The sequence below is a fragment of the Lineus longissimus genome, chromosome 1 (genome assembly GCF_910592395.1).
Source record: "Lineus longissimus chromosome 1, tnLinLong1.2, whole genome shotgun sequence".
In the NCBI taxonomy this organism is placed as follows: Eukaryota; Metazoa; Nemertea; class Pilidiophora; order Heteronemertea; family Lineidae; genus Lineus; species Lineus longissimus.
This window is the reverse complement of record NC_088308.1, coordinates 5,774,717-5,801,941: the sequence shown is the minus strand read 5'-3', so window position 1 is coordinate 5,801,941 and position 27,225 is coordinate 5,774,717. Positions and strand designations below refer to the sequence as shown.

Sequence of the window (27,225 nt, the reverse complement as noted above, 5' to 3'; positions counted from 1 at the left end):
AAACTAAGCCATGAAAACTGTCATCAGATGACCAGACTCTTGTCTTAGTATGCAAACGGCAAAGATGGTGGTTTATTGATGATAGAAATAATCCTATCCACACATCAATATTGGAAAAACAACTCAACAACTGTCATATCGCCAACAACTGTGTGAAGTGTATGGGTCGAATAAGCCAGGGCTTTTAGCCTCTCCAGCTAAAAGCTGGCCATTAGCGAAGAAAAAAGCTGCAGCTACTCAGGGTGAGGTTTCCAGGCTGGTGTCAATACCAAATGGCCTGTCCTCCGTGTTGGCACCATGTCAAGTAGCTGCTCTGTAATCATTGCTGTGCTGGCTGGGGAGTAGGAAATACCATCGGCGGATTGTGACAGTATTTTGGATGAGGTTGAGAACTTTGTCCAATCAATTAAAGAGAATATGAGCGAGTGGAAAAAAGAAGGCAAGAAGGGGAAAATAGTTGGCAAAAAGGGTGCAAAATGATGGTATCAGATTTTCCGCATCATGTCAATGGTGCTGGTGAGAAGAAAAGCAAATCTGTTAATCCGATTGTAACTGATATATTCAGTTAGATGGAATAGTGGCTGGAAAAAAGGAAACTGTTACCCATTAGGGAGAGTCACCACGGGGGAGGTGTAGCTTAATGTTGATAAATGCATAATGAGAGGTAGCTAGTGCATGGATTTCTACTCCCTCGAGGAGCTAGGTTGCTAGCCTTGTTTAGCTCGAGAATATAAAGAACTGCTCCGTTTGATCAGGAGAAATGACCTTGGCGAAGTTTTCAGATAGACTAGCTTTGTTATCGTTGGGGAAAAACTGCTACTGAGGTATATGTAGGCACAGGAGTCCAGTTTATTGCTGGTTTATTGTTTTGCAGTCTCGAAACATTAGTTTAGAGGAGAGCCTTCAGTTTGTAGGGTTCGGCCAAGTTGGAATCACTGGGTTTAAGGTGCCAAGCAACACTGGTATGCACTACCACTGAGAGCGGATGAAGAAGAGAAAAAGAAGATAATAAGTGGCCACCAAAATACAATATGAAACTGTATGATCATTGGTCAGGAGGTCACAGCAACCAATTAGGATCAGTTCGCAGAACGAGCAGATTGGATTCATAGAATTGGGATTGCAATCTGCACCAAGAGTGATTGTTCCACATGATCACGTTTCATTGTAGGGCTGTAATTAACTTACATGTGTTACCTTACATATTGGAGTACTATTGGCGGTATCAGCAGCGGATACACTGCCGGCCATATTGAGAATTCAGAAGAGTATCAAGACTCTCATTGGTGTTGGCGCCAATCGTAGTTCTCATTGGAGGGGAGGAGTTCCTCTGATGGTGAGAACCTAACTTCTGTTTGCTCCACATGGTTGCAGTGGACACAACATATCACAAGTTGTGGGAGTGTCGCACTGGTGGGGGGGGGGGAGGGCGTAGGGTCTTGGATATCTGCTTCATTAGTTTTCTCAAGTCAAATTCTGACTTGGATTTCCCCAAATTTTCCTTTGGGTTTTGCCACTGTTTTACTGGATGAACAGCAGGCAAGGGTTCACAGACCATCAACCTTCACATTTTGTATTGTTTATTCCCTCGCCACTGGGGTATCAATACGAAATGCCAACACTGATGATTGCTCGTCAGAGTATGAATTCAGCTTCGGGTCACAGTCCACGTCTGAGAGTGTTATTAGCAGCTGTCATCACCATGGGCAGTTTTTTCAGATTACGCCTTTCCTCTGGAGAAATCCCGTTTTTGAAAAACCTAACAAAACTGGTTGTGCTTGTGTACCTTTAGATGCTGTCATTACCTTGCAGGTTATGCCTTCCCTCGGGGTGTGAGGCGTCAGGTGATGTTATCAGCATCACTGCAAGACTGTCTGTTGCAGCGTGTCTTTGCTTGCCTCTAATGGTTAAACCATCTGCAGTCTCGATGAATCAGAAGAGCAACAAAATCATTCGGTTTTTTCAGGTGTTGAGGGAATCAACATCGCTCCATAACAGTTGCATGCATTCTATTCTTTACCATATTGTTTATCATCTTGAATCAAAAATACACGATGTGAGTGAATAATGCTGAATCAGCTTTCGGAAGAGATCATATTCATATCGGTTCTAGTTTTAACCACAAGTGAAACACAGCTGCTAAAATCAAACTGTTGCTTTGTCTTCAAACAATGCTTTTTAGCTCAGCTGACAAAGTCAGCGGAGCTAGTCAAATAGCTATTCGATTGGTGTCCGTCCTTCCACCCATCCTGCCATCCTTCCATCATGCCATCTGTAGACAAAGTTGGGCATTTTGTAATCATACAACCGAGGCACTTCAAATCTAGTCTTGCTTATAAACACCGCAGAAAATGTTGCTTACGGAAAAAATTTTGGGCGATTCGACTCAAATTCAGCTCCCCAGGGGGCAAAATGCGTAAATGAAAAAACAATTTTTTGACGCTCTATTCCAGCAGATAAAAGCTTAAAATAAAGTTGAAAAGGTCTTCATGATACAGAAGTTTTGATATAAAATAGATTAGTGTCGATTTATATCACCAGTTGGCGGTAGTGAGCAAAACTGTTGTTTGACCCCGGATGACCCCGCTTTAAATTTCCCGCCGAGGTTACCTGGAGTACTATCGTCAAAAAAATGGCGGTGACATTTTTATTTCTACCGGAGCGATGATTTTGAAAGTGACGAATTTTCTTTTTTAAGCCTTTACGGAAACGTATTTTGGTACGAAACTTCACACGTTTATAGAAAAGATCAACAAGAATGTGTTCAAATGCCCTCATAACGATGAGTTCAACAGAATTTGGTCAAAACAACCTTCGAATGGAGTCAACTTTCTTTGCGAAATTGAAGCGACGACCTCATTATTTATCGTAATTTATGCAGATCTGAGTCCAGCTGATGGGTGATGTTCTGCTATTGGAAACTTCGGAAATTAGTTCTATTAGTTCTCCTATTCTGCAGGAGTATATTATAGCCATTGATGTTGACAGCTAAAAACACGAAAACTTTGTTCAGGTTTCTCGTCCAATCACGTGACCTCTCCAACACTCGATAATGCACTCTTTTCGTCCACGTTTTAGGCCAATCTTCGGCCTGAACATGAAATCTAATAAGCGCAGTACTTAAATCAGATGTTTCTCTCGCCTTGAAAACATTCCTGGGTAAAATCCATTGAGATTAGCCGAGTTAATCCACTTTTTCCGTGCCTAAAATCGCTGCCGCTGAATTCTATAAATAGAAACTATTAACATCGCGGCAGTGTGGTTCCCATTGTGCGCCCTCCCACTTCACACCATGTCAGGAACTTTTACGGAGAGAGAGGGCGTGCGGTAAGAAGAATGGCCAAAATGACGTCACGTTTTCCTGGCAATGTCTCTTGCCAGCATCTTTACAGACAACGTGAGAACTAGAAAACGAATATGTTAATTTGCAAAATTAAAAGCAGATTTCACCACTAACCAGCCAAATCGGAATACGACGGCGCAAAATGTTCTCGCTTTCCTCCTGCTAAAAAACCTTGTTCCCGCACTCCTATTTTAATTTATGCCAAGGAATATGATATGATCTGTTTTCACTTTTTGGCTCACCGTAGGGGAGTCTATACCATAGCTCTGTGTCCGTCGTCCGGCGTCCGTCGTCCGTCGTCCGGCGTCGTATCCTGTGGCACGTTTCTTTACCGCTTGTGCTGTGAACCTTAAACTTTCTATACATCATGCCCAAGGTCATATGTACCCTGACACTGAATTTCCCTTCGGTTTGATTCTTGGCTTGGTCACCAGGGGGCTAAAACCGAATTCTTAAAAAGTGCAATATCTCATTTATTATTGATTAGTTTTTGATAAAAATTTTATGGTGGGTACCCCTAGCAAGGATACATCACATATCATACGGGTTTTTGATTTGACCTACTTGTAAAGGTCACAGAGGTCAAACTCTAAAATTTCACCGATAGTAGCACGTTTTGCCTTCATTAGTCCTGCAGTCTTTAAATTTGGTATGTAGACACATCTTATGTAGCTGAACATGTTGACCAAAAATCAGGTTGATGTGGCGTAATCTTCAAGGTCACTGAGGGGAAAGTGGTGTAAATTTGTCGTGAAGGGTGGAACATTGTACGTTATTTTAACGGCTAAAGCTTTTTACTTGAAATTGAATAGGCCTACACATGACGTCCTAGGTCATGTGATCATTATTAGTGACTAGTTTTCGATGAAACTTGTGTTGTAGGTACTCATAGCAAATATACATCTTATATCGTACGGGTTTTTAATTTGACCTACTTTTCAAGTTCACAGAGGTCATATGGCGTAAATTGGCCGTTAGAGTGTAAACTATGGCACGTTTCTTAACCACTAAAGCTATGAACTTGAAACTTAGTACATATAACCCCCTATATCACATAGCCTCTGGTGCTGAATTTCAGTTTGATCTGATCCTCAACTTTGCCACCAGGGGGCCAAAAGTGGAAATCTAAAAAGTGTGATATCTCGCTTATAAGTGACTTGTTTTCGATAAAATTTTTATGGTAGGTACTCTTAGGAAGAATACATCACATGTCTTACGGGTTTTCAATTTGACATACTTTTCAAGGTCACAGAGGTCATATGGCGTAAATTGGCCGTTAGAGTGTAAACTATGGCACGTTTCTTAACCAGTAAAGCTATGAACTTGAAACTTGGTGCATATAACCCCCTACATCAGATAACCTTTGATGCCGAATTTTGGCCTGATCTGATTCTTTATTCGGCCACCAGGGGGCCATAATGGAAAAAGGAAGAAGTGCAATATCTTGCTTATTTGAGTGAATTGTTTTCGATAAAATTTTTATGGCAGGGACTTCTAGCAAGGATACACCACATGTCCTACGATTTTTGGATTTGACCTCCTTTTCTAGGTCACAGAGGTCAAATGGCGTAAATTGGCCATTAGAGTGTAACTATGGCACGTTTCTTAACTGCTGAAGCTATGAACTTGAAAGTTGGTACATGTAACCCCCTACATTAGATAATCTCTGACACCGAATTTTGGCCTGATCTGATTCTTGATTTGGCCACCAGTGGGTCAAAACTGAAAAAGTAGGACGTGCAATATCTCGCTTATTAATGACTTTTTTTCGATGAATTTTTTATTGCAGGGACTCTTAGCAATCACACGATATTGATCTTGTTGATGTCATAGACAATTATTGGTTGGATCATAAACTTATATATACTGCCCTGTCTTATTACTTGACATCAATACACATCTAAAAAAAGTCTTCATGCCTGATTGTGTTCACCATATTCACCTCTAAACTAAGCATGATCCTGCCTACTAAAAGATGTATACGGTGAGCACAATGGCCCCTGGCCGTTTCATTTTTTTGTAATTAAATGGTATTCATATAATGAGATCAATAGTAGTGTCCGTGTCAGATCCCATCATGGAGGTATAAATAATTATTTATACCTCCATGATCACATCGTTCAACTAGTCTTCTCTCCCCAGCCCAGGTGCCTCACACGGACCTTCACGTCCCCATACTCAAGACCAACTCTTACAATATCGCCCTCAAAACAACCCTGGAGTCATGAATTCACAGGTGCTCCTGTGAAATCTCAGTTCTAGTTTATTTATCAAACTTTATCGAGGGTTATCGAATCGAATGGATGTGTCGATCGTCGGGGCGGATTGTATGTGGTTCGGTTGTGCGTCCAAGGCGATTAGGTCATTCAGTTAGTTTGAGAAAGATCATGATCATGAAGATGCGTGTTGTGTTATCATAACTGGAAAATAAGTTGAAGTTACTATTAGTACTACGATTCTTACATGAGTAAAAAGTAGACGTTTTAAGCAACACAATAATGTTACTCCCATAAAAAAACTGTCAATTCTCCTTACCACTCACAGAAGCCAAGCGATTGCTGTTAAGTTATGCAGGGGCTTAATCAATTACTTGCACTCCATGTGGGGTGAATAACATTACCTTTTGAACGGCTGGCTGTAGGGGGATGATTGGAACAGCCGGTATACCTGCTGACCTGCTGAACCGAGGTTAATGTTATTTTCAATCCACGATTGCAGGTCACCTGATTTTCGAGATTTCGCGGGAAATGAAATTGTAAACAAACGCATGTGTGCAGTTCAAATGTAAACAAAAATGTATTTTTGGTACTTTTGGTTGCTGGACTTGGGTTTTCCCGCAGTTAGGAGCTGGATCAAATTGGTGGTCTATTGTGCTGTTTTAGTCAGAGGTAGCCCTTGATTATGAAGGGATTTTCAAATTAAGGTGACCATAGTCTTTTATGTGCTCAGCTCACCACAGCTTTCAATACTTGATGTATCTGAAGAGGCGCGCGGAACCTGACATGGCCTTACCAAGGAGCTGCTAACTTTGCCTTTTTGGCTGAGACATTGCTTCATGTAGGACTAGGAGGAGCACGCATTTTAAAGTTCTAGTAGTGATAGTTGGTTCGAGCCATTTGGAAGCCGACATGTGAAGGCCTATCTGGGTTCTCCTTCTTCTCCGTATAAAAAGGGGCATATTGCTGACTAAGGAACAAGGCATATTGACATTGCCTCATCATCTCTATGGGACCAATTGATATACTTTTATATGCACGCATACATCATGCCATTTCAGGGTCCGAGTCTGTGGACAATTGGTTTGATTAATTTGTCTCTTCGATATTGCTCCTTTATTGCATTAGATTTTCATCGCAATTCGATCTATTCAAGATATAGCCAATTTGAACCTGTCTGCGCCAAGGATAGATTGGTTCCAGATCGACTCACTATGACTAGGAATACGCAGTAGAGCACAATGTCATGAAAAACGACCCTTTGTATTGTAAATTCCAATCACCTGCAGGACAGGTCAATTTCTCTCAATAAAATTAATTTTGTTGACTCCTGTAATCTCTACCTTATTAAAAAAAAAAGAAAGTGGTGCTAGTCCCAAACTGGTAATTTCTATTTATTTTGACCTCTGTTAAATCATGATACCTCTCAATTACAGACAGCATTTTGTATCCTTGTGCTGTACAACCCAGCCTGGACATACCACAGTTGTCCATGGAGAAGTCTCATCCTCTCTGACACTTTTTTTCTGTAAAGCTACTGATACAACATGCTGAACTAGGGATATCTTCCGTTGCCTCCTGTAATGTTTACATACCATGGCTGATTAGTTCAATCATATTTCATCCACCTGGCAGCTCTGCATTGGAAATTTTAGTGGTATAACGTGTTCTCTTGACCTTCAAACAGTAGTATAAAGCCGATATTTACTACTTTATACCCTCAGTCCTGTGTTATTAGGTCATCCAGCTGAGCGCCAGGCCCTTGGGCCTCTTGTTATAAAAGATCTGCAGATGTGATCTTTTTTTGTAACACACAGATCCAACTTTATGAGGAAAGGTGAAAACGAGGAAGGACTACTGTATGGAAAAAAAGTCTACCGAAAAAAAGACCATATATCATTGAGTAAACTGCTCAAATATGCACGGATTGCCACTTGGTCATTATGAATTACCTCTGTTGGTAACTTCAGCGAAAGACCATCCATCTTGGGGCTAATCATATTCCATTCCTAACATGAACCACAGTACTGTTGATGGTACTAGCTTTACATGTTTGTCATGTAGTAACTTTGGTCAGTATTACATCTCCAAATGAACATAAATGACCGTCCTGCCCCACAAGGCTAATCATGTCACTAACGGTTACCGCAGGATCATTGATGGTACCCTTGGTGATGGTGCATGCTCGTTAGACTACTCGGCGACAAGTGTAGCTTATCCTAGTCATTAGCTATTCATTGTGTTCCTCCCAAATCGGACATTTGCGTTCATGACAATTTGACCCGCGTTGTTGCAGTGACCATAAAATGCAGTAGTTGTCATATTGACCATCTCCTGTTAGCTCAACACTGCCCTTGAGAACTTTCTCGTAGAGTGTTTCATACCTCCTTCAAGGGCAGAGCAGGTTGGTAATCTCGGATTCTTGCGGGTGATTCTTTCCAAGTTGGACGTTTTCATTCATGACAAATGATTAGCTGCCATTCTCAATCTCATATCGCATCAACACATCTAAAAAACACACCAAATGAGGCAGTTACCGGATCATCCCTACGTGTTTGTCTGTTGCAAAGATTTGCTTTCTACGATATTACAATATTTGCATGATTGCAGATGAGAATGACAAGATCCCTCTTGCCTACCCAAACAACGCGTGATATCCCTCTTGCATTTTCCAATTTTCGTAATGCTCCCAGTGGAAGTATAACTTTCCCTGTCTTGTGATGAGTATGTCATGGACAAACCACAGCCTGATTATTGATGTGGATGATACGTCTTGTCAATTGGTGATTTGTTTTGGATGTTTTGATTAGGATGATGTATAGAGATGAGGGTGTGTGCACTGATTGCTTTGGGGTTGGGTTTTTAACGTTGTACATGTAGCGGTACAGGGTTATGGTGCAAATAGGGAGTGAATTTAGTGATGAACTTGTCTTGAAGTAGAAGAACCACGGCTGGATTATTTATCAGGATTAAGGGACATTTTCTGTGTTTTGTTTTGGATTAGGGGATTGACGCAGGAGTGTATGCGGCAGTTGGCTAATTAAGGTTAAAATAGTGCTTTCGAAACTCCAGTATTCTTTTTAAAAGCCTGCATTTCTTTCTTACTCCAGGTCTTGCTGTGACTCATCTTCCTTTATCTTGTTTATCCTAAAATGAAAAATATTTACCAATGGTATCACGAAACCTGCTTAAAGTGACACAAAGTGCATGTACCTTTATCAGTTACAGTCGCTTTTCATGAACTCCCAGTCTGTTATGAATGGCTGTCAGGTGAGAATCTTACCCATCAGAATAACCAACGATTTTTATCTGTTTCAAAAAAGGTAAAAGCTTGCCTTTTCATCAATTGATCCGTTCTTCTTTGAGTTCTATTTCAGTGTTCCATTTGTTGCCAGTGCACTTTGTTGAGCGAAAGACAATTTCTTACCAAAGCAGAGGCATTGTTATGTTCAGTGTATCTCTACTGAAAGAAGATCTTGTCAAATTGACTTACCAAAGCTGGCTTTGCATCTCAAGAAGATGAGATTAGATTTTAAAGTGATGTAAAAATGAAAGTAAGACAACTTTGACATATTCCATTTCAGAGCTTCCTTTTCAGACTTCCTTCCCGTTATAACCTAACATGCCTATCCCCGCATCGCCATCTTGATTTTCAAGGATTAACATCGCAGACTTCTGATCTCCTCCTCGTTACAAAAACAAGGAAATCAGAATATCTATGTTCACCCCTGAAATTACGAGGTGGGTATTCCTAACACAACCCATTCTCTTGCAGAGTATAGACACCATTTCTGGTGGTTTGGCCACATGTGGCGACACCTATCAGCACATAAGTTCGACAACCTGGCGACCTTGGAGCGGGAAATGTTGCTAAACAGGCAATTTGCCAAGGTATGGTTGCTTCGTTATGGAGCTGTCGCTGGCTGCCGGTGTATAGAATCCTTGTTATGGGTGTTCCCTTCCCTATGTGTAAGATGGTTGCACGGTCACCCCTCAGACTATTTCAGTGTTTTATGAACATGCATTTTGATCTCTTTTAAGTGCACCTTTGATTTTCAAAACATATTTTGGTTTGCGTTAAGATTTTCTGAGATGTAATCATTGAATTTACACCTAGAAAGCCAATTTCAGCAATTCCTGTTTGTCTTGAAGAAAAATTTCATCCAAACTTTCAAAAATACAAACAGCTGTGGTGTCTCATCAAAAATAATGTGACATTTCTTTCCTATAACCTTAAAGTACAGTAGAGTCTCTCTAATAGGGACACCCTCAGGACTTACAAATGTACATGTGCTGTCCATACAAAAGCTTGTTAGAATTTCAGACATGTTCCAGTACCTGGACACCAATAACTATTATCAAATTGGGATGTAATATTAAATCTCATCCCTGGGCATTATTGATAAGCTGTCGATTGATATCGTATTGTTAAATCACAATTTGCCTCAGGGCTCTTCTATTCCTTTAAACTTTCGTGTACCGGTAATAATATTGATTAAATCACTGGCCATTTATCAAATGAATTGCAATTTTTATAGATCTTCGTTGATTGCATTTTCTTTGATGTACTTTAGATCTAGATCCATTGACCTCAGGTATATTTTCACTGGCATTTCATCATTGGTCGATATGACCTCCCCATGCGCTAATATCCTTGCTAAAATATTCAATTGGTCAAACTAAATCAGTATTAATGGAATTGGTTGAAAAAGCTGCACATCTCTGCTAATAGAGGTCACAACTGTAGATGTGGCCCATGCTCACAGATCCCATTCCACATAACATTTACACTATTGCCAGATCTGAAGGAATACCTTCTGCCCCGTGACCTTTAGGACACAGCAGGTTAAGCTGGGGAAAAAAAGCCTTGCTCGGCTGTTATCACAGAATTCCAGACTTGCGGAGCCGAGGAGAGAATTCTGTGCAGAACTGGTAGCTTGCCCGAGAATGCGAATAATCATGTGAATGTTATTTCAACACAGAGAGTAGCTCAATCAACCGGGTGTAAATCAACATCTTGGCAAAAAAAGTGAGGAAGTCATGCGTGTTTGGAAGAAACACATATCCCAAGATACCTGTTATCATCCCGTTGAGCAGTTCATCAAGCTTACATTATTTTGTGATCACCTCTTTGGAGATGGGAAGACTTTCAGGGGAAAAAATGGCGGATTTCACCAGACGCAGGTGATTTCCTTATCTGGGAAGAGTTGCCTGCGTCGAGATATTGCCTCCTTGAGAAAATCTTGTTGGCGCATGTTGCACCTTCTGGTAGATAATGGTGCTCCATTTTCTTGCATTTACTTGCATAGAAAGAAACTTTTGCATCTTCTGGTGGATAATTTTGCTTCATTTTCTTGCATAAGGAGAAGCTTTTGCACATGTGTCACCTTGGTGCTGCCATTTTATAGCGTTCAAGAATAAAGCCTTCACCGGGGTGGGGTAACACCATAGAAATTGACAGTTCACAAAATATTCTTACATTGCCTGCCTGCAGTATAAGGGACTTAACAAAGTCTCCATGGCCTCTGATGTTCATACCCTATCTTTGGGAGTGAACCCTGGGGTATTACTGGTACATAGAAAATAGTGGTATCTACCCTCAGCTTGAACTAAGATATTTCCCTCATGACCAACTGCAAACATTGTGTGAGTTGGATACTTTCATGTAAATAAGACTCAACAAAATCTTTATAAAAATCTTCTTGTTTTACCTTCTCCATCCTTCATTCTTGAGTTACTCGCCGAAAACACAACATGGCTACAAACGAAAACATACATCTTGCAAGTTTTTCTTTTTCAAAGCGATAATTTTATCTCATCTCTGCCTGATGGTGATGAGTTTCAGCGGTTACAACCTGGTTACAAGACTTTCTTATCATGAAGTTAAATAAAGAACACTGTTGTGTATTTTGTACTTTTCTGTTCTTAAGAGCCTGTATGGTCATCTTTGTGGTGTGCGTCCCCTTACTATTAAAGACCTCTCAAGGTCATCTGTATTTGGTAACACAAAATTGGCATTTGAGCATACCATATTCGGACAAATAACCGAGTGTGACCTGAACCTTCGATTCTGGTGCAGACGACCGTTCTCAAGTATCAACATATGTACATGTAATATCCTAATGTGGTCAATAGTTTGCAAGTAGAGAAAATTCCATGCTGAACTACAGCAAGTCTATGTGCATTTTGCAGGGAGTTGCACAAGATGGGAACACAACATTTAGTTACATGTATGAAGAAGGTGTAACTACAGAGACATTGCAACCTTGTCCCAAGAACTTCTTTTCTGGGCTACTGTCTAAATTTGAAAGTTATCCACTTTTTCAAAGTGGATAGTGTCGAGCTTAAATTGAAATTTTCCAAACCAGTCTTGATCGGTGAAATTAGAGCATTTCAGTCTGGGTACTTTACTGCTGAATGTTTCCAGCACTTGAAAACCTCTCGCAGTAAACTTTCCAAAAACCAGATCAATCATTTGAAGAAAAAAACATGCTGATTTCTATTTGTTAAAATGGTAATGGCCTCCTTCATCAATTTTATCAGGAGTTGACTTGTACCCATCACATTTTACTGCTAATGGAAGCATTCATTCCTCTGACAGGCAGAAAAATGCTAAGTGCTTGTTGCCATGATGATTCAATATATAAGCTTGAAATTGTCTCATTTCGGAAATGGCTTGGAATATTTTTGCACTTGTGTTGTGCCAGGTCGCTTTTAGCTATGTTATAAAGATATTCCATCATCAATGCTGAGCTTCTATCAAGTTACATGTACAAAATCGTGTGTGTTGTTTTTCAATTATGCAGATGGCAAATTGACAGCAAAGGGACGCAAAAGCCTCTTTTTGAGAGAGTCAACCTTTAATCTTTGGTTCGATTAACTACCAGTTGAAGAACTTCAAAGATAACTCTGATTAAACAGTGCACTTATCTTGAAAGGTACCTCTGAAGACGAGTACTAGGCAGTAAAAATGGTCCCCGCGTACTTGGTTCTCCGTTTCATCTGGGCAAGATTTATCATTGAGTAATTTGGCCTGTGTTCTGACCTCTGACATCATCTAATGATTAGAGTATAAGTTATCGGTATAAGGTTGGTGTTATCATATTGTAGAGAACAATTTGTCTCATTGGCATGAATATATTGATGGAAGCAAATCTTTTTAAAAGATATATGAGGATTTTGGGACGTGATGAGATTTAGGATGTTGTTGGAAGTATGACTATGAGGGGATTTACTGCCTGCGGACATCAAATGTTGGATGATATAGTCCACAAGCAGTTTGACTTATAGGTGCAAAAGCAATTATAAATCATCCTGAACCTCATAGTCTATATACTCTCTTTAAACGTAGCCCGGGTATGATCAGATGCAAAAATCTTGGTGGCCAAGATAAAACTAAATAGAATTCACACAATTTACACAAGCCTCCGACTATAATCATTTAATGGGTAAAATTGGTAAAATGGCTAGAAACCCCTGCATCATGTGTTAAAAAACAGTTATTGTCGCCAACATCAAATGTGATTTACCCACTCAACATCCATCTTCCAAAAAGCACTATTTGGCTTTACTACCCAACAAGTGGCATGCGGTCCAATCCAAATGTGGGCTCAGCCACCAGTTTCATTACTCCCCGGGGACACTACGCGGCACTCTCCATGATGAGTGAGGTGGTGAATTGAATCAACTGCTTCCATGTTTAATCAACCAACGGCTAAAAACACCTGCTTCCGGCTCTGAGTGTTGTTCGAAATGACACAACTTGGACAAGAGATGGACCACAATTCCCAGCCTGTCTGATTCAATTTGTCGTCAGATTCATATTGTATGCGCTAACTTTTACCAGGGGCCAAACTTGGATGTAGCAAATCAGCTGGGCTTTCGGGTGAACTGTCAACGGTCTCTAGGCAACATGCCTGACTTGATTGGTCGGGCCATCCAAGCAACCATACCACACAAATCTTGCTTTAGTGGAGCAGAGATCCCCAGGCAACCAGAGCCAAAGAAATAAAAGACTGACTATCTCCTAATAAATCTGACTGACTGTGCAGGAAAAAAAGCTATATTTGGTCAGGAGTCATTCAATCAAGAGGTAATATGAGAAAATTAGTTTATGCAAGGATGCACTGCACGCAATGGGAGTAGTGCTGCTTATTGAATTGGGAGCTAAGATAGAAAAAATTCCTTTGGTACTTATAATTTCCAAGTAATTTGGTCCAAATTATGGAACTATTGCCTTTGTATGTGAATTTATTGAATTGGGATGAAAGATATAGAAAAAATGCTTTGGTACATGCATTTGTTGAGTGTAACAAGGGATGAAAAGCCTTTGTGGTGCATATCTAATTGAAAACAAGAAATAATGCTTTGATCAAGACTTACGGTACATTGAGTTTGGAACACAGGATGAAAATTCTTTAGTGCTCATGCAATTTCATGCAAATGTCAAGTAATTTGGTCCAAATGAGGTTAATAGGTGGCCCAATCAGGAGATATGTCTGGTCATCAGACTGGTGCTGGCAAAGATATACAAGCTTCCTGTTTTACATGCCCTCCCTCAATAACATCCTGTCCTCCAATTTGATTGCAATGCCCTTCAAAGCACCACTCCCAGTGTCCAGGCAATGGAACCATGTGCCCAAGCATGATACTTCTCCCTATCAACTTACCATCAGGATGTCAAGCCACCCTGGCCAACAGCTACAAGTTTTCCTATTATATTCTCCACGTTCCTGACACAAATGAGAAGACACCAGTCTATCATTGTCAATGTGGAAGATGATTTATTGGTTTGTAATACCATTATCTATTCCAATCCAATTTGTCATCGGGTTCCCGATACATGAAGTCTGGTGACCCATGAGGGGACCATGAGAACATTGCCAGGGAGGAGTAGTTTAACCCTTGGTATCTTGCTCTCTTAGTTTGGTCTTGTTTCCATACAAACGACCAAAACCTGTATCTGAATATATTCCCGGCATGAATGCTACTTTATAACTACGGTTTCACAGCGATTCCTGACTTGCATTCTCTATCTAAGATCACTTTCTAACCCAGGCATGCTTGTCCAGATTGTGACATTGCATGCAAACAAGTCATAAAGCCACATTGATCACCAGAGCTGTACCTTAAGCTCTTGTTTCCGAGCTCAGTTTGCTCGAGTGACTCGTTGGAATAGCGTGCGCAATCTAACTGATATCTTTTATATCGATTCATTGGGAAGAGACATTTTCCTATCAGGTCAGAGATCGCGATATGGATGAATCTTCAAGCTGTTGAAGCTTGCATGCAATCCAACAATTAATTGCTTCGTTTTTAGCTCACCTCTTAGCAGAGGTGAGCTTATCCCATACCGTGGCGTCCGTCGTCCGTCGTCGTCGTCGTCCGTCGTCGTCGTCGTCGTCGTCGTCGTCGTCGTCGTCGTCGTCGTCCGTCGTCCGTTAGCAGGGCACGTTTCGTAACTGTTAGAGCTATTGAGTTGAAACTTGGTACACATGTACCCTTATGTAATGACACCTTGGAGACTAAGTTTCAATCTGATTCGTTTCATGGTTTGGCCACCAGGGGGCCAAACGTTAAAAGTGAAAATATGCAATATCTCCCTTAATAGTAGTCGGGAAATTTTGAAAAAAATATGGTAGGTACTTCTAGCAAAGGTGCATCATATATCCTCCGGGTTTTCGATTTGACCTCCTTTTCAAGGTCACAGAGGTCAAATGGTGTAGATTGGCCGTTAGGATGTAACGATGGCACGTTTCTAAACTGCAATGACTATTGATACCAAATTTGGTACACATTTACCCCTTAGTCAGGTGATCTCAGGGACCAAAGTTTGGTCCAATATGATTCACCACTTGACCACCAGGGGGCAAAATCCAAAAACCTTAAAAATGTGATTATTCCTTAACTTCTTGCCCGATTGCCACCAATTTGATATCATGGGTACATCTAACCACCATACAGTATATGTCACACAGGTTTTTAATTTGACCTTCTTGTCAAGGTCACAGAGGTCAAATGGCATAAATTCGCCGTCAGGCCGTAACTATGGCACGTTTCTTAACTGCAATGACTATTGATCACAAATTAGGTACACATGTACCCCTTGGTCAGGTGATCTCAGGTACCAAAGTTTGGTGCGATCTGATTTGCCGTTTGGCCTCCAGGGAGGGGGCCAAATCCTAAATTCTTCAAAATGCCATTATACCTAGTAATGACTTGCCCGATTGGCACCAATTTTATATCATAGGTACATCTAATTCTAACAACCATTCAATGTGTCACCCGGGTCTTCTTTGATTTGACCTACTTTTCAAGGTCACAGAGGTCGAATGTACTGTAAATTGGCCATTTTGGGGAAATTGTAATTGCTTGGACCTACATCAAACCTAACACTACATGACACAATACCATGCTCTTTATCCATCTATCCTCCACATGAGGTGAGCACAATGGCCCTGGCCATTTCATCTATCAATCATAGGGTATTCGATTGGCATTATTGTGCTCACACGAATTTCTACCATAATAGCATTTTGAAAAAACCCAAAGTATAGTGACCCTAAGGTGATGTGTAGGTAAAGAAATTTGAGATCTCGAGGACATAACCTGATGGTTGGAGGCTTATGCACTGTGTCACTGCTGCCGTAGTGGTGTTTGTTACTGTTCAGCATGCATGCTCAGCAGAATGTCACTTTAAATTAAAGTTCAAAGGCATCATCGAGTATTAACTATGACCTTTAACATCAATACCAATCCTACTAGCATTCAGTAGTTGGTTGTATCAAACTCCTTGCATCACAAAAAGATATCCCGCTGACACCAATCTCCGCAGAGGATCTCCTTCAATGTGGAGGAACCTTACAACTCCACCTATCTCCCTGGAGACCTTCTCAGATCCTCACTTCTTTTATGACATTATCATTATCAAATCGAACCATCCTCAATCAGACTAACTAAATTTCTCTGTGCTGCTCAAGTGACTCATCTCGTCATTTCAAACATTGTCAATTTCGTCTTGAGAGGTTGATGGAGGAAGTGTTGAAAGGGTTGCTGAATGTGGTGAAAGGCAAGGGGATGTTGTAAGAGCAATAGTTCATCGATGGGTGGAATGTATTCTTCATGCTGAATGGCTGGGGGTTTTGTAGTTCAAAGTGAATGAGGAGAGCAGTTGCTGGTTGATGGAGCCAAAGAGAAGTCAATGATCCATTATGATTCATTGTAAGACATGTATTATTAAGCTGTCTGAACATTTGTCCCTTTTCTGTCAAAGCTCTCTGAAGTAAGATGCCACTGAATGGGTTTTGACAACACAAGCCAGAAAGGCTCTTGCGCAGAAGAACTGAGGTCAATGCCAGTGGTGTTGATGTAATGTTTGCTATCCGTTCTTTTTGCACATCAGTTCCTTTGCAATGGAAGGGAGTGGGTGACCCTTATATCTTAGGCTCAGGAACGACATTCTTCTTGTTCAGTTATTTGAATGTCTTTACTTTTGATTACTGGTGGTGGTATCCCTGAAGATGGCCTGTGTCGTCCCTATGGACTTGAAATCCGTTGGTGTCTGTGCGGCATACCGCTGACTTGAATTGACATGGCGCCAGTCTGACAGTGACTGTAACAAGAGAATGACCAATGCAATACTAGAGACTCCTTGGTGACTTTGATGTTGTTGTGACTCATTTGTGCATTAGGCAGGTTTCCCTTTTCAAATAGCATTGGTAAACTTGCTACGATTATGGACATCCAGTAACCGTGAGATGAGCAGGTTAGGTTCACATTGCAGGTTCAGTGGCTTTGACCACCTCAATGCTTACTGTTGGTTAGGAAGGCAGAGAGTAAGTCTTCGAAAGCAGTTGTCCTTAAGGTCAGTATAAGAGTTGCAGGGGTGAATGATCAAGATCGAATGAGATAATCGACCTAACTACCTTACCAATTTGTTGCAGTCCCCCATCACCTAACTTCCATAATTTCCATGGTCAAAAGCGCCTTGAGATGGCCAATTCGACCTCGATGACAAATGCTATCAGAAACGCCATGAGAGTCACGACCAAAGTCAAAGGCATCGTCGCAGGGGCAACTATCTAAAATGATTCAATCAGTAATGGTCAGTCCACAAATGCTTATGTCAATAGTTTCTGTTGATCTAATCTGGGGATGAACCCTAACGATAGAACAGGCCACTGTAGACAAACGAGATCTAGCCCTCCTGGGTATGAGGAGATGATTATTGGTATTTGCTGCGAAAGAGAGCTGAATGGGGAGCCAAACTGTGCCACTGATTGAGTTGACATTAGGAGGGATGCTAGTCAAAGAAAGGAATAGAAGATGTAAGTTCTTGCGTAAAGCATCTTTGAAGCAGCCATAAATGGACCGTTTAAGCAGACAGTGACAGCTATAAGGCATAATCTGACAAAGTTTTGTCAAGAATCTGCATGAAAAAATCTATTTTCCAGTTCCGGTTTGTCTGCCTCTACTAAAGACAGCCGTAGTGGCTAGTGGATTTTGATTTCCAGTCCAACCAAGCCCTCATGTGATAGGGAAGGTGACTGCAGGTTTCCTCCTACAATTTATCTCAACTCCCGAAGTATTACTCGTAGACCTAGTTTATGCTCAAACTCATTTCCTTATTTGCCTGACTTGTTTTGGTCAAATGGCAAGGGTGTTACCAAGGAGATGACAAGATGGCCAAGAAGTACCCTCCAGACACTTTGCTGGTATTTGCGCATCCGACAAACTTGTTTTCCTTGGCCGTTTGTTTATATCTAGCCATCCTGTTGGTCTGTAGGAGAGGATTAAACCTGTTTCTGTCCAGTTACAAGTCTGGAATTGGATAGATTCGTTAGTAATCAGGAAAAGTATGTTTGAAAACTATCGGAAAATACAAACCTTTCATGTTCTGTAGCCAAGTAATAAAGCAGCTGGGTTTTTAATGTTGGAGACAGGAAGTAGACAACAATGGAAACAACACCCAAGCCAATAAGGAAATTAGAAATCTGCTACGAAATCATTTCCTAAAAAGCTGCGTTTGCTGAAATCCGCTAGAAAGAAACTGATTGTGCAGGCAGGCTTGTGTTCATAATCCTGAGCTGATATTGGCAGTTCGCAATCAGCTAATTGACATTAGTTGCATGTCAGCCCACAGCTTTGTGAGCAATAGCTTGCCATGGAGCTGGTTCGTGCTGCTGAAAGTCTTTCGGTCTCGACTGATGGCTTTGTTTTACCTGTTAAAACTTGGTTGATGAGATTGACGTTTTTTTTAAATCCTTCTGGGCATGATGTTCGTCCATGGTTATTTATCTTCGCAAATGTGTGCATTTTCCATAGATAAAACTATAAAGTTAAACAATTTTCAGGTCCCAAAAGTGCAAATCGCGAAAATATTAGGCTCACGAAAATAAAGGGGTTTGCAGTGGACCAGAACAGCTGCATATTTATAAACTTCAAAGTCTTGATACATGAATGTTTGCAATCAGTTGACAGAGTCAGATTATGATGTAGAATTTCCGACTCTGTCACATTTGGGAGCCATTTTCAGGACATAACAATCACTGTGTTGTTTGACTATGCTTCAACAAGGCAAAGATGCAAAACATGTCTGGAGTACAAAATGGCTGTAAAATGTGTATGAGATTCTACTTGACGGTGGTGTGGAGTTTTTGAGACGGCATTGCTGTGTTTTAATTGTTACTAATCTTGAAAGATAGTTTATGTTCTAACAGCTGCTCTCTTAAGTGTATCTTGGAGACATATTGGAACTGTATTGTCATGCTATAAATGCTATTGCTACCGTTTACCACTTTCCCCAGGCTAGCGCAATGACGCTGCAGTTTAAGCTACACGGTGAATTCCTCACACAAACACATGGAATGTTCGAACAACCATAAATTCTGCAGCTATCTAAAAAAATTACAAATATCGAGAAAGCTTTGTAGTCACAATATCACACACAAGCCATCTTTATTTTGTTAAGCCAATGATTCATACCATCCTTAGGGGAAGTTTTATAATTTCTTCCATGTTACTTGCCATTTGCTGTGTGCTTGCCAGTGTAAAAAGGGTGTAAATACGTGCCATTGGGGATGAGTCATATTACCTTGTAGGGTGTATACCATGTTTGGTATGACGTGATGTTCAGTTAGACGTTTCATGGAATGCGTAATTTGTATTTTGATGATGAAATTAACAAGTGTCTCAACCTAAAATCAAACAAACTTCATAGGATATGGACAAACCGAATGAAAGTAAATTAAAGCCTAATCATGTGTATTTCAATGTAAATCTTGACTCTAGGTGTATTTTAATGAAAACTACAATTCCATCTGCATGTATCTCAGTGTAAACTTTCCATAAACTTCATGCCCGTCGATATAAAATCAACTACTATGAAAATCAAAGGTGTATTTCAATGTAATTCTTCCATTCCTTATTGTATTTTCCTGTTAATCGTATTCGAAATTCCCTCCAAATTCTATTATGATTTTCCTGTAAATTCTATAATACATTTCTCTGTAAATTCTCCCACTTTCAGTGTATTTCAATGTAAACAACCCATGCAACCACCTTACTCGTCACTCCTTTCGTCACCCACACTCGAAATGATTATTTTGCTCTTCAGCTGCTTAGCCTCCCATCTAACTCCGCTCTCTGTTTGTTGTCGTTGTTTCCTATAGAACACAGGCATGCATTCTGGTGGTTTGGACATATGTGGAGTCACTCGCAAGCTCATATGTCAGAACGTGACAGGATAGAAGAAGAAATGATTAGAAACAAGCTATTTGCTAAGGTAATTAGGCTTCTCAGGGTTGCCGCCAGGATTCGTTTTGAGGGTACGTTTGGGTTGGGGAGGAGGGGCGGGGGGTAAAAAACTTTTTCCCCAAAATGTTCCCTTCTTTTATTTTTCAATAGAATTCACATTTCTGGGTCTTAATGTGTAAAAGTCATCTGGTAAACACATTTCTGGGTATAAAATTTAAAAAAAAGGATTTTTGCTAATTTCTTTTTGGTATCCTTACCCACATCATCTTTGAGGGTACTTTAACTGTGCCCAACGTACCCTCAGGTGAAGACCCTGCTTCTGAAACTGAGCACGATGAAGCGCTCAGAGACCACATGAAATAGATCTTTGGTTTTGCATCAAGAGAACCTAAAAATGGGTTCAGCTCCACTGGTATCATGTATGGTCACGTTGACTTTCTGGCCTCATTTCCTTGGCTAGTTTACCACCTGATGCTGCCATAAAAAACATTTCATCCTGTAATTTGCCAGGGTTAGGGTATTAACAGCTTCATCTCTAGTGCTTGGCGTATGTGTAGAACTGCTCACTTGGCAATGTTTTTGATAGAAATTACATCGATGGTGGTGGTGGTTCTGATGCTGTGCTGAAGACCTGTTTTATGTGACCTAGCGCATGCCAGCATGTATGCCTGTTCTGGCCATGCGTTTCAGTTATTTTGCTTTAGTCAGATCTTGTCTCTGGTGTAAAATGATTATTTGATGAAATCTAGTGATATGCAGGGTCCCTATCAGCAGGGTATAAATCTTAAATGTGATAAAACCTGTTGATATTGGGCTTGTGCCTATGGTATGAAAAGGGAAAGAAAAAAATCTATTTACTCTGACATTGTCAGAGAAACTGCTACAATTTTCTCAACTCTGCCAACTTCACACACTGCACTTTCTTCAAGGTGAATATAGGTGGGTGTTAAAAAAACAATTCCAGATTCTATTATTGTTTCAAACATTATTTCAAGTGAATGCCATCATGTTCGATGTTGTGATCTTATAAATCCTTTTTCTGTTGAATATGGTGTTTGTGGTAAGAAAATATTTGCCTTGTCATAATTTGCATAGTGTTGTTTCAGAGGTAGGTATTGAATTTGTTGTATTCCAAAGAATATTCCATTTCAGGTTTTCATGGCACTCGAGGAGCAGTCGATATGGGGAAAAGTAACCCGTCGTCGTTCTCTGTTCATACACTCAATAATTTTGAACAGGGAATTATGACAAGGGCTACCTTTCCCCCACTTTATGTTTCCTCATTTCGGAACCAAACTCTCATTTGGTTGTCATCCACAAACCATCAGTATGATGGTGGCCACTGTGTTGATGTCCTTTATTCATCTGTTATGCATTGCTGTTTCTTCATATATTTTTCATCAAATCCAATCGAGGGGACGAAATGACAATCAAGATCAGAAATGCTCTTATGCTTGGCCAGACTGGTGTGCTGGAGCATTCGAAGCAATTGTGAAAATTCATGTACCGGTATGGCTATTTGGCCATTCCACCATATTGCACTGCACTGGTCTATATAGGTATGTGGCTGCTGTTTAATAATCAACACCATTTTGGCTGGAACTTGACCTCCGAACGCAATATTAATAAGAAGTGGATGCCAATTTCAAGGGTGAGACTCCGTCTTTTGCTTTCCACAGAACAGCCTCCATCGGCATTCAAATCATTTTGAAGAAGTTCTAATTGCTTGAGGATTTCAAGTTCTGGCCGAAATGGTTATATACCTATGGTCAATCCTTTAGAAGTGTTTTGTGCTGGACTATCAAAATCATGCAGTTTGGATTTGCTTTCGTATGGTGTGATGGCAATTAATATTGCAGGCTTTCAAAGCGTTTTGCCCAAGAAAAGGTCAACTATAATGCAGTTGAGCATGGTGACCTACTATTAAAAGCAGGGAATCCAATAATTTGGGAAAGATAACTGCAGGCAGTAGATGGTTCCCAGTATTAGATTGTTCATCTCATGCCGTTTGTTTCCTGAGCTATCCCTAGCGTGTGTTTCCTCCGCTATCCCTAGCATCTGTGATAGGGACAATTTATGACTAGCACCTAAAACGATGGTCAATTATCAGTTTTTTTCGCCAAGAAGATGTGGACATTGGGCTTAATGGCTCTCAGCAAATGGCTCAGCACCATCAGGCATGTCATTTCTACTCAATTTAACTCAGATAGCTAAAGGAGAACCATCTGCAAGATGCTTTGAATAAAAAACAGGCTGTGGCTATTCTCATGTGACCGTAATACCAATCCTGTGGGCTATTCAAAATGCATGTGGCCAACATGGCAGTTTTATGCTGCTCAGATAGTCCATTTGACTAATTATGACGGAGTGGTGTACGCTATCCCCGAATAATTCTTCGAATGAAAGTGGCAAGGTTGCATTTCTCGTAACTCAGCACCCAACTCAGGTCAGAACAGCCTGCAAGAAATAGTTTAAGAATAGCCCCAGTCTAAAATATAACTATTATACTGATATTTTTTGTTCAGAACGAACTGCCTCAAGTGGCCAGTCTTCCTTTTACAGTTAACTGGTCCAGGTTGGCATCCTTTGCGTTCTTACACTAGAATGCTAGAACATGCCGATAGCCTTTGGCTTCTCTTCCAATAAAAAAGATCATTGGCTACTACTTTGGTTGTGAATGGTTTCTTTTTCCAACATCAGAGAAAAGCTTTGGAAAATGGTATGGTTTTCCTCGAGGATAGTTTATATGGTGGCACTCACACTTGCCCGAGGGTAACTGGAGAAAGGAGTGGGCAAAATGTCTTTTGGTTCAAGACTGCAATTTGCTTACTGGCAGTAGTATTTCCTACTGGTTTAGAGGGTTTTTATAAAGCATGTTGCTGGCAGTTACTGAAAATATGCCTTGCTGTTAAACATGTTAAACATTCGAAATCATTTGCTCTCCCGAGTGTGATGATCTGCCCGTCACATCATGTTTTTTCTTGGTGCAGATAAGAGGTGGTGTCCACCAGGAAACACCCGACTGACAGGAAGAATGGCATCTATCTGGCTTCCATGGGATAGAGGTGGCCGTTCAAGAAAAATCCTTTGGTCATATAAAGCCACCGGAAATTGAACCATCAAAAATAGATCCCTCATTCTTTCAGAGCACTTGTCAAGTATCTTGAGTGTCGTCTAATCGAATCTCTTCCTAGTGCTCTGATTTGATTAACTCGAGTAGATTAATGTTTTCACCTAATTACGTTAAGGGTCCAAGACTTCTCCTGATGGCTTTAATCAGGCTAAGCTAACTTGTTGATTTACAAATTCGTTAGTGAATAACCAGGCATGTTATCATAAGAGTGGATTCCTTTCTCTAGTGTAATGACTATAAAATCATCAGTTTGCCAATTCTACAAAGTGGCTGTTAGAGTAGGCAAGTTTCAAGACTTTTGTTTATGTTTGCTAGTTGCCCAAAAAGGTGTAGTCACTTAGAAACTAAGATCTGCTGATGGTCAGTCCCAAAGACCTTGTACCAGTATCACTTTGTTCTTGCCTGATGCAACTCTGATATGTGTGGATGTGACGTCTCAAAACAAAAGCTGATCTCATCCTGGAGGGCTTTCCCTTGATGACCAACAAGAAGGAAGCCTTTCGAGAGAAAATATCATTCCAAAAAAACTATAGGAAATGGTTGAAGCAGAGTTGCCAATTACAGCTGCACTCATGGAAAAGTTTGAACGACCTACTGATTGTTAAAGTAGTTGAGGAACACTGTGACACTATGACATCCCTGTGGTCAGTTAAACATTTCTCATAGTAAAGGCTAAAACTTGGTTGTTGAACCGGCATCACCAGCTAAGGAATAGTTGCAGTTTGTACAATGCGATGGTATCCCGCCAATTACAGCCCAGAAAGATCACTCCCTTAAGGTATCTCTCTGATGACCTTTTGTCTGTTCCTCTGATACTATTGACAGATGACTTGGATCTCTTAGTCTGCGTTCCCTTTTATCGTGAGTGATAACACAATCGCATCTTACAACATCTGATACAGTAAGATTTCTTTACCTGTTTTCTTTGCCAAACTGGTAAACAGTACCTGATTTTCCTTTCCTGGTAGAAGCTGAAAGCCTTTTCATGTTGTCACCAAATGGTTCCACGTCTATGCTCTCATCTATTGTCCATTGTCTTCTGTCAGACCGCGTTTGGCATACATTATTTTTTTTCATTGTTGCCTTGCCTTGCGTTGACTTGAGCATTAGATATTTGTTGGAGCGCTTGATTGCTGACACGGCTTGATGGCTGATGCAGAAGCCGTTGGTCAAATCCCACCTGAAGTTCTTTCCACGTTAGAGTTTGAAGGTTATTGATGACCTTTTGATCTGCTCCTAAAAGTCCCCCTTTGGTGTGGGTTTCGCGTGACATTTGTGGAGGACGCCTGTGTTGGCAGACAGGGAATGACGTCAATTCTATTTCTTATCTGTAGGGAGTTGCCTTGACAGTCTATTCTAGATGCAACAGGAGACATGATAACTACTAAGCTGCAAATGACAGCGGACACAATCATGACATGGATTACCAAGGATAGGAAAAAAACATACTCAGATGACATGCTCATATCGAAATGTCATATATAGAGGAGCTTTGGGTATTTGAGCAACCGTAGGGATTAGTGAAAGATACTATTGGACAAAACTTGTATTGTTTATATCAACTACAAGTTTGCAGAAAAGGTCAAATTGGGTACCTTAGACTAGAAATGTTAGAGTAGAGCACTCTTGTGTCAACAGCATGGAGCAACTGGTAAAAATATGTCATCAGGTTTGACTTGTGCCTTTGGGACATCAGACTGATTGTGCATCGAGGATTAGAAGGAGATTTGTAGTTCCTTATTTATTGTCTTCTTGGAGAGAATTCTACGCCTAGACCGAACAGTACAGATAATGAAGGAACGATTAGGTGATGTCATTCTGCAATCAGGGAGTGCATTGGGGAAATGAGCAGATGTAGAATTGGGGATTATGAAGAACATGGAGCGGATTATGGGGGCAGCTCTGATGCTGATGGTCTCATGTTGCATCCACCTCTGTTACCCTTCTGCGTTGGGGGATGAATTTCTGCAGCTGTGTGAGATGAGCGAGGTTGTGAAACTCACAAATCAAAAGTCTTTGATAGGTTGACAGAGATTAGGGCAGGCGGAATGGCAACTTGGCAAACTTGGATATTGGTCTAGAGTTGTATGATTGGAATTGGTCAAATGTTAGCATGTTCTGGTCTTTGCAGAATTCTAGCTCCCAGGTCCCTCCAGCTCAAAAGGAGCAATGTATTAAACCTGCAGCTAGAGTGTGTAAACACAGTTGTTCAGATTTAAGTACTTTGAGACAGACCTTGGACAGTGAAAGAAAAATGACCTCCAAGTTGAAAGAGGTTCCTTTCCACTTTCCTTGCTACAGCTAAGCAGGATGACTTGTTTGATCTTGGCATCTTTCTATTCATGTCATCTCTACTATTCTGAGTATGGCTGCTCTTTTGATGTTTCGCACAAACAAGTAGGGTAATACTAGTATTCTGCATAACATTACCCTGGAGTAATATCATTCAAGCTTAAAAAAGCATGCAGATATGTACCTTAAAAGCTTCGCTAAAGTATCTTGCCAGCTTACAAAAATCAAACCCTGTTTTATCTCGATATGTTCAGAGTGGAAAGAAGTTTATCAGGCCAGGCATATTTGCTAGAAATCTGATTCCGTTTTAAGTCTTCTTTATTGCAAGTTTCGTACTGCTTTGGATTGGAATTCCATGTAAAATGAAACCCGCAACCTTTATCTTTAGGTTTGGTTAATCCCTTCCCACTGGAGTTTCTGAACTTAGCAGGACTAAAATCTATTTCAAGTTGCTACGGTCTGATGTTAATGGCTTAATAATGCCTCTTTCTGCCTCTGCGGTAGGTTGGTGAAGATTGGGAAGTGCAATGTCGTCTCTGTTATCTCTTGTCATAACATGTGGAGAAATTTATGGGGTTGTAGGATGTAGTCAGCCTCGAGGTTAGGTTAGGAACATAATGGTGATGATGATGCTTTTATGTCACTGCACTTGTGCTCAAGATGAAAACATCCAGCTAATGTATGTTTCAGTTTGTGTCAGTTGCAAACTGAGTGTCACCTCATCTACAGTTTTCCATTGGTTTGTTTTGCCTCGAGGTTGATGCTCAGAATCTTAAATGCTGATGAGGCTTCCCGACAGTAAGTGTTCGCATCACAGATGAAAATGTCAACAGTCCTCTACTTTCTTCAACATTCAGGGTGATAATCGGAATGCTACGGGATGTCTGCGACATGCCACAAAGCCAATCTTGTCTCCTCTCTTACCCTTTGCAGCAACATACAGCATGCTATGTCATCACAATGCCATAATGTTTGTCAACTCAAGAATAAAAGTTGTTGAAATTCCTATATACCCAGTGTGTACTGGTTTTTATCAAAGCCAACACTTCACATGATTGGAGGCTGGCGGGATACATTCAGTATTCACAGTTTGTCTGATGAAACTTTTATTACCACTTACCTTTGTTTCTGAAGTTCCATATGAATGCTTTGTCTCGGAGATTTCATCAAAGTATTGTGAATACCACGCTCTTGCCACAAACCTTTACGATATTTTATTTCTAAAAGCATGCTCTGAGTAATAGTTAAATAAGCTTTGTGTGCGCTCTTTGAGATGCTGGATGAAATTAAAGTGTGGCACAAGACCACAGGCATTCAAGCTGGTTGATTCAGTATTCTACAGGGCTCTGGTTCTGAAAGAAGAAACACTTTGTTTTTGTGGTTAAAGCTTCTATCAATGCCACAGAATATATAGAATGTGTAACAATAAGGCTTGAGGCCTCTTCATTTAATAGCATTTCATGCACTCTCAAATGGTAGATTCTAGG

At 40.6% G+C, this 27,225-nt stretch overlaps 1 protein-coding gene across 4 annotated transcripts in view; it reads left to right on the top strand.

The window, feature by feature from the left end:
• Positions 1 to 27,225, top strand: part of LOC135486659 (bifunctional heparan sulfate N-deacetylase/N-sulfotransferase-like) — a 70,426-nt gene that overhangs the window by 20,049 nt on the left and 23,152 nt on the right. For 3 of the 4 annotated variants that reach the window (XM_064769643.1, XM_064769652.1, XM_064769661.1), the window contains exon 5: positions 9,335 to 9,450. In XM_064769643.1, coding sequence (XP_064625713.1) covers positions 9,335 to 9,450 — 116 coding nt within the window. Of the gene's footprint in view, positions 1 to 9,334; positions 9,451 to 20,228; positions 20,342 to 27,225 lie in introns of all 4 variants that reach the window. The other variant, XM_064769671.1, reaches the window with a different exon arrangement.